Below are 12,270 nucleotides of genomic sequence, written 5' to 3' on the forward strand. Positions count from 1 at the left end.
ACACAGACACAGTCACAGACACAGTCACAGACACAGTCACAGACACAGTCACAGACACAGACACAGACACAGACACAGACACAGACACAGACACAGTCACAGACACAGACACAGACACAGTCACAGACACAGACACAGACACAGTCACAGACACAGACACAGACACAGACTTGCTGTGGAACTTTGTTCCAGTTGCTTGTCCCACTCCAATCCCCGGCCCTTATATATGTGAAAAAGCCCTGGCACCTCCACATGGCTCTGTCGGAGGCTGTTGGGAAAAGCTTAGGTTTCCAGGTACCCAAAGCAGCTAGCCAGTCATTTTACAGCTGGCATAAAATTAATTTAAGAATTGTAGGTGGTAAAGAAGTTAGGCAGGGGTGCTGGAAAGATGGCTCAGCAATTAAAAAAACACTGGCTGCTCTTGCAGGGGATCCAGGTTCAGTTCTCAGCACACAACTGTCTGTAATTCCAGTTCCAGGGAATCTGACACCCTCTTCTGGCCTCCTTGGACACCAGTCATGGATGTGGTACACTTGCAACATTCTTACACATAGCAGATAAAACTAAAATTAAAAATTAACTTTTAAAAGAAGTTTGGCCAGTAAGCTGAGGCAGGTGCTACTGGTGCTTAGAGACAGGGTTCTTCATAGTGCTGTGTGGGACTGGACACGTGAGGGCCATCTTCCTTGAGTTTGTTTGGAGTGGGGTCCCAAGAGGGACTCCAAGAAGGACCTGAACCTGCCTGACTCCTTGGTGTTTAGAAAAGCTAGGGGTGTCTAGGGAGGATGGGTGGGTTGGGTTTTAAGATGGCCGTTTTCTGGCCATTATGAGGAACAGTCAGATGAGCACCAAGAACCGGTTAAGGCAGGGCAGTTCCGGCCAGGGCTGGCAACCATACAAGGAAGATCCACTCGATGATGTTTCAAGAACTGTGGACTCGGTGACCTTGGACTCTTTCTCTTCTCCAGGCCTCAGTTTCTCTTCTGTGAAAGGGGGGCGGGGCTGGAAGCCCCCTCCCCTTCTGGTCTCATCCTAAGGTGAGCCAGGCCACATTGGACTACTTAACAGAGTTGGGTGGGATAAAGGATAGCCCTTGAGTTTGAACGTCGATTCTGTAACCTCAGAGCTGAGAGGACACATGAGACACTATGGTGGGCCCAGTGGGCTCCATGGGAGGGGCTTCCAGACGCTGGAAGATCCTACAAGTAACCAGTCTTCTCCTGTCTCTTCCTGTTCTCACGGCTGCCTGGATCCTGCAGAGCTCCCTACCGAGGAAGGTGAGGCATGGGTCGGGGAGGCTGCAGGCTATGAAACCCTTGAACTAGACACCTTCAGGCTGTGACACCCCATCCCAGAGAGATGTCTTGAACCCTCAGCTGATCCCTTCAGGACTTCGGACTTTTCCTCTGACTAACAGGGAGAGGGTCCCTAAAAGTTCCTAGGTGTGAGTGGAGAGGGTGATGGGGTAGAGGGGAGATGACCAGGGACCTGGGCCTCACTCTCTCCTATTCCAGGGAAATCCCTGTGGGAGCTGGTGGTGGAGCAGTTTGAGGACCTCTTGGTGCGCATCCTGCTGCTGGCAGCTCTGGTTTCCTTTGTAAGTAACCCCTCCCTGCCATCCTGTGAGGTGAGGCAGATCCTGACAGTTCTCAGGGCCCTAGGCTACTCTCCTCTCAGTCATGGACACTCCTCCTCCCCTGGATCCCACCTAAATTCCTCTAATCCATTTATAGATCATTTATAGGTCAGCCTCAGCACCCTTGACATTTGAACCAGGTGGTTCTAGGTGGGGGTGGGGGTGGTCCGATACACTGAGCATCCTGGCCTCCCTATCAGGTACCAGCATCACCTCCCAGTGATGTGTCCAATGTGTCTCCAGACATTGCTAGATGTCTGTTTAAAGGCACTTGGTCTCTTTTTGAGTTCCTCAAACAGCCTTTACCCTCTACCTTGGCGTTTCTCATTCTTGCTGTCTAGAGAGCCCTTCTGGACCACAGTTCCCGGGTTCAGAATTGGAGGTGGGGAGGGGGACAATGTTTTCCATGGCTGAGCACAAGGCTAATGCAAGGTGGGCAGGTATGATTGCTGTTCTTCCTTCTGGGGAGGAGACCTCAGAGTGTGGAGCCCCATGGTACTGGCTGGGACTGGTTCTTCCTGTGCAGTGGTGGTGGCTGTCCTGGTCCCTGTCCTTGTGAAAACTGAAACCCTTACAAAAGAAAAACAAACCCATGCATGCAGATGTCTAAAATGGCAAAGCTGAAGGGATGCCTCTACTCTTCAAAGAACAGAAGGAAGCACTGAGGGGTTTCAAGGGAGGTGACAAGGCCCCAGTTAGGCCAAGAGGTGGATAAGAGACTTGACCTGAGTCTCATTAAGGCTTAGATTCTGTAGTGGGAATAAGGTTCCTCTGAATGGAGGACCCTGAACCTGAACACTCACCAAAATCATGAAGGCTTGTTAGTGATTTCTGTTCAGGCTATCTGGGCTGGGCTGAGAACTTTGGTTCTAACAAGCTCCCAGGAGTATCTGGGGTTGCCAATTGAGTACCATAGTGAAAATCAGAGAAGACAGGGAGGGGTCTCCAGCTGCCTCTGCCCCCTCAGAGGCTGGTTTGGTTGGGATGAGGGCTGTGTCCATCACATCTATAAGGTGGGCATTCTTCTTCTACCAAGGTTATCTCTCTAAGGCCTGGATCCCCCCAGGGGAATAGACAGAATTCCGAGACTAAAAGTCAAGGGGCTCACGGGGGTGGGGGTGGGGGCTCCTAACACAGTTGGACTAACAGCTCTGACCCTGCAGGTCCTGGCCTGGTTCGAGGAGGGTGAGGAGACCACAACAGCCTTCGTGGAGCCCCTGGTCATCATGCTAATTCTCGTGGCCAATGCGATCGTGGGAGTGTGGCAGGTGGGAGGAGTCAGGGTGGGCTGGCTCTGGGGTCTTCCATCAGCAGGTGGGCTTCTTACTTTCAGATCGATCTTAGGCTATAAGAGTTTTACTCTCAAGGGGAGGCCTCCTGGGGCAGCAAAAGGGGACCACCTGCTTGCTTCTGTCCCACAGGAACGCAACGCAGAGAGTGCAATTGAGGCCTTGAAGGAGTATGAGCCTGAGATGGGTAAGGTGATCCGGTCTGACCGCAAGGGTGTGCAGAGGATCCGAGCCAGGGACATTGTCCCTGGGGACATTGTGGAAGTAGCAGGTGGGTATGTCCAAGTCCTTCTCTTTTCACTACGTGACTCCAGGGAGCCTTGTTTCTTTCTTTGCTTCCATCTTGAACTTCAGAGGAATGACTGTTAGAACCTCCCTAAACCCTGTTGGACAGATCGAGAGAATGTGGCCAGAGTGGCTGGGGTCTGCCTGAAGGATCATACATAGCTCAGGACTCCACCTCTGGTGGAGCCTTGTCTCTGAAAGCCTTCTTGGCTTTGCTGGGGCTAGGGCTCCTGACCACTCTCAGCCCTGCCATTCTCCCTGTACAGTGGGAGACAAGGTACCTGCTGACCTCCGTCTCATCGAGATCAAGTCCACCACACTTCGAGTGGACCAGTCCATCCTGACAGGTGAGCCCCAAGGGCTCAGGTAAAGTGGTGGCGGGGCCAGGTGATGGGCTTGTCTCCAGGGGGAGCTTCTCATATCTCATCCTGCAATCAGGGGAATCCGTGTCTGTGACGAAGCACACAGATGCCATTCCAGACCCCCGAGCCGTGAACCAGGACAAGAAGAACATGCTGTTTTCTGTAAGTTTTGGGGATGCTTGGAGCTCAGCCTGGAAAGTAAAAATAGTCCCATAGGAGCCGTGGTGCGATGGCTCAGCTGATAAAGGTCCTTACCACCAAGCCTGATCCCAGGGCTCACAGGTTGAAAGGGGATAACTGACTCCCACAGGTTGTCCCCAACCTCCCCACTCACATGGTGGCATATGCATGCTCACCTGCCACACATAGAAACCAAAAACAAATGTAATGCATTTTTTTGCTTGTCACTTTAAAAAAAAAAAGATTAATTTATTCATTGTATATGAGTGCACACTGTAGCTGTACAGATGGTTGTGAGCCTTCACGTGAATGTTGGGAATTGAATTTAGGACCTCTACTCGCTCTGGTCAACACCACTCGCTCAGTCTCTGCTCACTCCAGCCCAAAGATTTATTATTATAGCACTCTTTTTTTTTTTTTTTTTTGGTTTTTTTCGAGACAGGGTTTCTCTGTGTAGCCCTGGCTGTCCTGGCACTCACTTTGTAGACCAGGCTGGCCTCGAACTCAGAAATCCGCCTGCCTCTGCCTCCCGAGTGCTGGGATTAAAGGCGTGCGCCACCACGCCCGGCTAAGATTTATTATTATAAATAAGTACACTGTAGCTGTCTTCAGATGCACCAGAAGAGGATGTCAGATCTCATTACAGGTGGTTGTGAGCCATCATGTGGTTGCTGGGATTTGAACTCAGGACCTTCGGAAGAGCAGTCAGTGCTCTTACCTGCTGAGACAGCTCACCAGCCCTTGTTTGTCACTTTTTAAAATGTATTTTTATTTAGTTTTTTTGTGACAGGATCTTACTATACAGCTCTGTGTATATGTGTATATGTATGTATATATATATATACATACACATACACATACATACACATACTGTTGCCTAGAACTCCCTATGTAGACCAGTATAGCCTCTAACTCAGAGATCCATCTGCCTCTGAATGCTGGAATTAGAGGCATGCACCACCATTGCCTGGCATATAATTTGTTTTTTTTTTTTACATTTTCAAAGTCCTGTAGCAATGGACCTCTTGGTTATTGGTAACAAGTGCAAATTTATAGTAACCATAATGCTTGTGTTTACTGAGCCCTGCATGCTTGGCATTCATCTAAGCCCTTTAAACTTGATAGTTTGTTTAAGCTATACAACAAGCTTGAAATCAGGCTGTCTGTATCTTGTTATCTATATTTCCCAGCAAGGAAACAGGCTGGGAGAGGTTAAGGCAGTTGCCCAAGGTCACAATGAATGAGCAACAGAGTTGAGATGTGAGCTCAGACATCCAGGCCTTAGGGATTTCTCTTTCCTGCTAGGACACTGTGCCTCCAACTGGAGAGGGACGGTGCCTTAAGTCATTCAGCTGAAATATTCCTGGCCGGAGAGAGTAACAGAAGTGACAGAGGGAGCTACAATTCAGCTAGACCGTGTTCCAGCACACCAAGGCATGGGGGGCTGAGGAGCACCCTTGGAAGTGAACACCATGGGTCCTCAGAGCTCCTCCCAAGAGCCCTGCCTGAGTTCAGGGCAGATGAGCTGGGGAGGGAGGTGTGACACACATAGGGGTGTCTGTGGCTTGCTGTGGGTCTTGGCTTTAGTTGTGGTTAACTAGCAGGGTAAGGATGTGTTGCTCTGCGTGAAGGAAAGGCAGGGTTACCTGCCACTAACACCTGTGCTCTTACCATCTCCACATCCATCCAAAGGGGCACCAGGCAGCCTCTAAGGAGACTACATCTTGGGCCTCCACAGGGACATTTTGAAGAACAGGGCACTGGAGTACAAGGCTACCTGTCCTCTATACTAGGAGTTGGGTTTTTTGCCCAGGGCCTTGGAAATGTGAGTGGCAAGCCTCAGGTTTTTTAGACTCTTGAGTAAATATTTGTAAACTACTTGCCTGAGATCATTGTCAGCCACACTTTTTCCTGTGTGGCCATAGTGACTTTTTATGAGTCCTATTTTGATGGGTTCCATGGGTTGGACTTGAGACACATGGCTGATATCAGACCTGGAGCCTCCTTTGTGCTGGGCACTATGCTAAGCCCAGGACATGTAGAGACCCTTTAAATTCTTGTCTTCATTGACCAACATCCAATAAATACCACACTGCATAAGTCTGGAAAGAAGAGCCACACAGAAAAGCCTGCTCTGGTTTGAAGTCAGGGATTCCAGGCCCTGGCCAGAGGCCAAGCAAACGTCTTTGTCCTTCTCTGGTCAGGGTACCAATATTGCATCAGGCAAAGCCCTGGGTGTGGCTGTGGCTACAGGCCTGCACACAGAGCTGGGCAAGATTCGGAGCCAGATGGCGGCTGTAGAGCCTGAGCGGACGCCATTGCAGCGCAAGCTGGATGAATTTGGGAGGCAGCTGTCCCATGCCATCTCTGTGATCTGTGTGGCTGTGTGGGTCATCAACATCGGCCACTTTGCTGACCCGGCCCACGGTGGATCCTGGCTCCGTGGTGCAGTATACTACTTCAAGATCGCTGTGGCCCTAGCTGTGGCTGCTATCCCCGAGGGTCTCCCAGCAGTCATCACTACATGCCTGGCCCTGGGCACAAGACGTATGGCACGTAAGAATGCCATTGTGCGGAGCCTGCCTTCTGTGGAGACACTGGGCTGCACCTCGGTCATCTGCTCTGACAAGACAGGGACGCTCACCACCAATCAGATGTCTGTCTGCAGGGTGAGTGGTAGCTGGGGTGGGTGGGGCCTGCTGGTGTCAGGTGATGTTAGGCTGCCTGACCTTTTTGAGGGGTAAAGGATGGAGAACCTGTGCTCTGTCTCCCAGTTGGTGGTGGGGAGCAGCAGATGAGGTCTTCCATGTGTATAAACACTGCATCAGTGCTTGCCTTGCTGTATCCCTGAGGCTCTGTGTCACTGCGGTATCCAGGGCAGGTCATTTCCAGCCTTGGACCTTAGTCTCCTCATCTGAAACCTACATCTGAGCCCTGCCAGGATCCAAGAGCGAGTCAAGTGCAGTCCTCATGTCACTGGACCCAGATTCTATCCTGCTCTGGCTTGTCTGTACACCTGATGCCTGTCACCAGATAGGCTGGCTCCAGTGACCTGGGAAGGACTATAGGGCAGCAATTATTTATTCCTGGGCACTTGATCCCACATGCTGGGTCCACTGTCCATGTGTTCAGGGATTCTGGCTGGAATTCCAGGGGACAGAGGTCCATTCTAGCTCAGCAGGGAGAGCTGGGAAGATGGTGACTGTTGTGGGTTTCACACCTCCCCAGGCGCTCATCGTGCTTCTCCTGCCTCTGCTCTCAGTCTGCCTAGTAGGTCCTAGGAACTGGCTCAGGACTCTAGACCTTACAGCCCCATGGAATTCCACCAGAGCCTGGCATAGGAGAGAGGCATGAGCAAGGTCTGCTGGCCTGCGTCCTCTGACTAAATCCTAGCAGGATTTTACCGGTTCTGTGCTCCTTGATTCAAATAAAGATCCGAGCATGGTGTGGGGAAGTGCCAGTGGCTGAGCATGTTGGGTAATGGATCCTGCTTGTTAGAAGACTGTCCCAGAACAGAGAGGACAAGAAGGAAGGGATGGCACAGAGTACCTCGGGGTGCTAGGCTGGTCACTGGCTTGAGAATGAGCTGCAATAAATCGGTCTCAGCTGGCTGATGGACCAGGAAATGGACTGTCCTGATGGGGGAGAGGGCAGGTAGGGACTGACTCTGAGCATAGAGTCATTCTCTGGGGTCATCTCTGGATGGGAGGAAACTATCTCAGAGCAAGATTCGTGTTTCTTACTTGAAGGTAGAGAAGTATTTGTTCAGCCAGGCTCTGGGCCCACTTTCTCCCTATGTCACTGGTGGAGAAATGAACCTTAAGCAATTAAAAGGGGCTGCACAAAGAGATGGACAAGCGCTCAGGTATCCTGCTCAACCAGGGACCTCTCGTGTTGGCAGTGGTCTCAGGCACTGAAAAATGGGCCACAAAACCCTCAGGAGTCCCGAGCAAATGGACACTGAGAGCCTGGCGCCTCTGGGCAGAGCCCTGTCTCAGGTGTCTAGTCTGGACCCTACACTCACTCTTTCTCAGTCTAGTAGAGAAGAAAGACCCTTCGGTGATTCTCCTCGAACTGCCTCAGATATCCTCCTGGGTCAGACTTCCATTAACCTGAGCCCACTTTTGTGCTCGCAGATGTTCGTGGTGGCTGAAGCAGAGGCAGGCACCTGTCGTTTGCATGAATTCACCATTTCTGGTACCACGTACACCCCAGAGGGCGAAGTGTGAGTGAGGGAGTGAGGCCAAGGTGGGATCCAGTGGGCGGAGCTACCAAAGGGGCCCTAAGGAGTGGTTTCCTTGGGGGCGGGGCCAGTGCCCGCCATCACTCAGGGGCGGGGCTAGGCCCTGTGCTGACCTCTCACTCTCTGCAGGAGGCAAGGGGAGCAGCCTGTGCGCTGTGGGCAGTTTGATGGGCTCGTGGAGCTCGCCACCATCTGTGCCCTCTGCAATGATTCTGCGCTGGACTACAATGAGGTTTGCGTTCACTCTTTACATAACCTCCCCAGGTTCCATTTCTCAGGACAGACCTTTTTCCTTTGCCCAGCGTCTCATTATTTCTGGTTGGTGGTCTTAGCTGCTTCAGTGGGCCATGTTCTAAGAACATGATCACCCCTGGACACCCTCACTTCCAACCCTCTTCATTCTGCTCAGATTGTTTCTGTATCCTTGCCCCCCTGGGTCTCTTCAGGTAGGAGTGAGAGGCTGCCATGTAAGAGGCTGGAAGGCCAGGGATGCTTTGGGAAGACGTTGGGTGGTGGACAGGGCATGAGTGGACTTTAAAGTAGACAGTGTAGCACGGGGAAGGCTCATTCTGGAAAATCTAGCTGTGACACACATTGAATATCATTTGTGTGATTGGAGCAGGGGAATGGAACATATGGGAGGATGCTCCTGCCTTCCAGGAACACTAAGCCAGGCCAGGTCAGCTTCCATGCTCAGCCAAGGGCAAGCAGGCAGCCACTGAAGGGTTTGTGCAGAGGACTGGTGTAGCCGCGTTAGCTCTCCCAAAGATGTTCTCTGCAGACAGCAGCACAGAAGGTTACAACACAGGAGAGGGGATGGGGTGGGGGGTGGGGGTGGGGGGGACTGTATGATGAGGGAGCAGCGTTGAGACTCAGCAAGAAGAACCTGGAAGCCCTGTGTGTAGATAGATGTGCTCATATAATTCCAGCACTTGGGAGGCTGAGGCTGGAAAGTCAGTTGTGAATCTGAGGCCATCCTGAGTATATAGCAAGATCCCATCTCAAAATAAGTAGAGACAGCAGGAAGCCTTCACATCCTGTGCACTGTGATCCTCCAGGCCAAGGGTGTGTATGAGAAGGTAGGAGAGGCCACAGAGACAGCCCTGACTTGCCTGGTAGAGAAGATGAATGTGTTTGACACAGACCTGAAAGGACTGTCGCGGGTGGAGCGTGCTGGCGCCTGCAACTCAGTGAGTAGAATGGGCCTTAGCCTTGGCTGCATAGCCAGGGGTTCTGGGGTGTCTGGAGATGTGAAAGAGAAAAGCACAGGTTTGGGGAGGCTTCAAGGAAGGATAGAGGACCTCGGGCACCTTGCAGGATGAATCTGTGGAGCAGAGAGAGGAAAGGGCAGGCTGTGCATACAGGCTTCCAGTTGGAAAGTGCACACGTTTTGGGAGAAAAAGGTGGGAGCCTTGAATGCCAGAGTCAGAGAAGTATGGAGTATAGGTCATAGGGAAGAGGAGTCTTATTGGGTGTCTAGTGAGGAGCAGGCAAGAGTTGTCAGCTCTGTCCTTTATGCCTGGACCTTGCAGGTTATCAAGCAACTCATGCGGAAAGAGTTCACCCTGGAGTTCTCCCGGGACCGGAAGTCCATGTCTGTGTACTGCACACCTACTCGTGCTGACCCCAAGGTCCAGGGCAGCAAGATGTTTGTGAAGGTGGGGTCTGCCTGTGTGACCTGGGGTAACTCTTGGGATTTGGGGAGTGGAGTGGGGTAGGGGAGGCAATCTGGTCTTCAGTCTCTAAAATACCCAAGGGAGCTTAGCTCAGTTGGTAGAGTATTTGCCTAGAGTACAAGAGGCCATGAGTTTGTTCCCCAGAACAACGTAAACCAAGTGGTGTATGCTTATAATCTCAGCACTTGAGGAAGCAGAGATAAGAGAGTTGGTGAGTTTGAGTTCATGAACTTGGGCTATGTAAGAGACCCCGTGTAAAAAAGAATAGAAAGGAAAAACAGATAAAACAAAAAACCAACCAAAGCCCCCAGAGTGCAGCCCCGGGGAGGATCAGGGAGCCGTGAGGCCCATTGGTAATGTGATGCTGTGGAGTGAGAGTGGCCAGCATGCCATGGGGACCTGAGAACAGCATCCAGTGGCAAAGGGACCACACTGCCTTGTCACAGGACTCTGGGACCACTGGTGCTCCTCTCCACAGAGAGGTGCCCTATGGGAATGACAAAGTTGCACTAGAATCTCTCAGAAGCCCATCCCTAACTTGGTCCTAAAGTGAAGGTCTTAGTCCCTGTAAAAGGACAGGACTTCTATCCTGGGACCCTGGCCATTCAGAGAAGGTAGCCCCTGGGTTTTTAGGCTACAGAAGAGGAAGACGCCACTGATAGGTTAGCCAGAAAACAATCCTAGACCCAGGTGAGGTCCAAGGTGAGCCCCTGATGAAACTGAGGAATCAGTCACCCTCCACCAAAGCTACCTTGCCAGGGTCACACCTGCCACACTGCATGTCCTCTTTCAAGTGGCACTTAGCATGCCTCCCTGCTGCTGGGGGGCCCTTACAGAATGAGAATCCCATTCTACCAGGCAAGCAGGGAGGAGACACAGGTTCCCATGAGAGATGCTGAGCCCACCCAGACATGCAAATGTTGTAGCCAGCCTTCTCGTTTGTGGGCTGGTAGAGACAGGGGACCTCTGGTGGTCGGCTGTGACCTTGCCTGCCCAACTGCTTTTCTCATACTGAACTTACAAAGAATGGTTGGTTCTTCCCTTCTCTGTGCTCTCTTTGTCGGCCTTCGTCCATCCGTAGTGGCTTGCAGTTTTCTCTACGGAGTGGCAAGGAAGGCCAGGGACCTGGCTGGGTAGAGTTGACTCCTTTCCTTCCCTCTGCAGGGAGCTCCTGAGAGTGTAATTGAGCGCTGTAGCTCAGTCCGAGTGGGTAGCCGAACAGCACCCCTGAGCACCACCTCCAGAGAGCATATCCTGGCCAAGATCCGGGACTGGGGCTCAGGCTCTGACACACTGCGCTGCTTAGCCTTGGCCACCAGGGACACACCCCCAAGGAAGGAGGACATGCATCTGGATGACTGCAGCCGGTTTGTACAGTACGAGGTGGGTGCTGAGAGCCGGGTTCCTGCAGTGGCCGGGCACACAACAGGTCAAGGATAGACTCAGGTTGTGCTTGCCCCTGCCTCCTCCCCACAGACAGACCTGACCTTCGTGGGCTGCGTGGGCATGTTAGACCCACCGAGACCAGAGGTGGCTGCTTGTATCACACGCTGTTCCCGGGCTGGCATTCGAGTGGTCATGATCACAGGGGACAACAAAGGGACAGCTGTGGCCATCTGCCGCCGACTTGGCATCTTTGGGGACACGGAGGATGTGTTGGGCAAGGCCTACACGGGCCGTGAGTTTGATGACCTCAGCCCAGAGCAGCAGCGCCAGGCTTGTCGCACTGCCCGGTGCTTTGCCCGTGTGGAACCCGCACACAAGTCTCACATCGTGGAGAACCTACAGTCCTTTAATGAGATCACTGCCATGGTGAGGCTACGGGGGAGGGGGGGGGCAGAGCCTGGGAGATGCTTAATTTGATTACAGCTGTAACCTAGTCTTGCTGTCAACCTTGACTCTACACTTGATCTTCAAATGTTTTTGTTAATCACGTGCTTTACCATTGAGGTGACCCCCCCCCCAGCCCTTTGAGCCTCTTATCGTTTACATTAAGATTAATCCTGACATGTGTTTGAGTGTTGACCTGGTCCAGAACTGGCCACAGACACTGACTCTGATTCCCCTGTACTGTGCAGTTCTTTATGCTGACGTCAATCTTGACCTGGTCTCCAGTCTGGCTTCCAAACTTGACAATGATGTCACTGATCATAAGGACAACGACCTTGACTCCAACCTCTATTTTAATTTGTATTTTTACCTTCAGCCTGAGTCCTGTCTAGAACTTGTCCTTCACCTTGACTCCCATATGTATCTGAGAAAGCTAACCCTTAGTTTGGGCCATAACCATTACCTCATCCCTGGATTGACTTCAGCTTTCCCCGCAATCTCAGTCTCATGATCGACTCCATATCGAACCTGAGTCTCACGCCTGTCCTCAGTGTTGGTTCACCTCATCCCTACCCCTGCCTCATCATCATCTGTAGACCTAGGCTTGGTCTTGTCCATTCACCCTAGCCTACATTAATCTCATTGTCAAACCAATTTATAAGATCATCTTCTCTCTTCTCTTCTCTTCTCTTCTCTTCTCTTCTCTTCTCTTCTCTTCTCTTCTCTTCTCTTCTCTTCTCTTCTCTTCTCTTCTCTTCTCTTCTCTTCT

The 12,270-nt window shown here is 51.7% G+C and overlaps 1 protein-coding gene across 2 annotated transcripts in view; it reads left to right on the forward strand.

Moving 5' to 3' along the window:
• The window catches only part of Atp2a3 (ATPase sarcoplasmic/endoplasmic reticulum Ca2+ transporting 3), a 32,989-nt gene that overhangs the window by 9,068 nt on the left and 11,651 nt on the right, over positions 1 to 12,270 (forward strand). For both annotated transcript variants that reach the window (XM_021175669.2, XM_029484026.1), the window contains exons 2-14: positions 1,260 to 1,277; positions 1,515 to 1,597; positions 2,800 to 2,904; positions 3,058 to 3,196; positions 3,477 to 3,557; positions 3,649 to 3,734; positions 5,957 to 6,421; positions 7,889 to 7,977; positions 8,125 to 8,227; positions 9,054 to 9,185; positions 9,528 to 9,653; positions 10,836 to 11,054; positions 11,148 to 11,483. In XM_021175669.2, coding sequence (XP_021031328.1) covers positions 1,260 to 1,277; positions 1,515 to 1,597; positions 2,800 to 2,904; positions 3,058 to 3,196; positions 3,477 to 3,557; positions 3,649 to 3,734; positions 5,957 to 6,421; positions 7,889 to 7,977; positions 8,125 to 8,227; positions 9,054 to 9,185; positions 9,528 to 9,653; positions 10,836 to 11,054; positions 11,148 to 11,483 — 1,982 coding nt within the window. The remainder of the gene's footprint in view (positions 1 to 1,259; positions 1,278 to 1,514; positions 1,598 to 2,799; positions 2,905 to 3,057; positions 3,197 to 3,476; positions 3,558 to 3,648; positions 3,735 to 5,956; positions 6,422 to 7,888; positions 7,978 to 8,124; positions 8,228 to 9,053; positions 9,186 to 9,527; positions 9,654 to 10,835; positions 11,055 to 11,147; positions 11,484 to 12,270) is intronic.

The sequence above is a fragment of the Mus caroli genome, chromosome 11 (assembly GCF_900094665.2).
Source record: "Mus caroli chromosome 11, CAROLI_EIJ_v1.1, whole genome shotgun sequence".
Classification (NCBI taxonomy): Eukaryota; Metazoa; Chordata; class Mammalia; order Rodentia; family Muridae; genus Mus; species Mus caroli.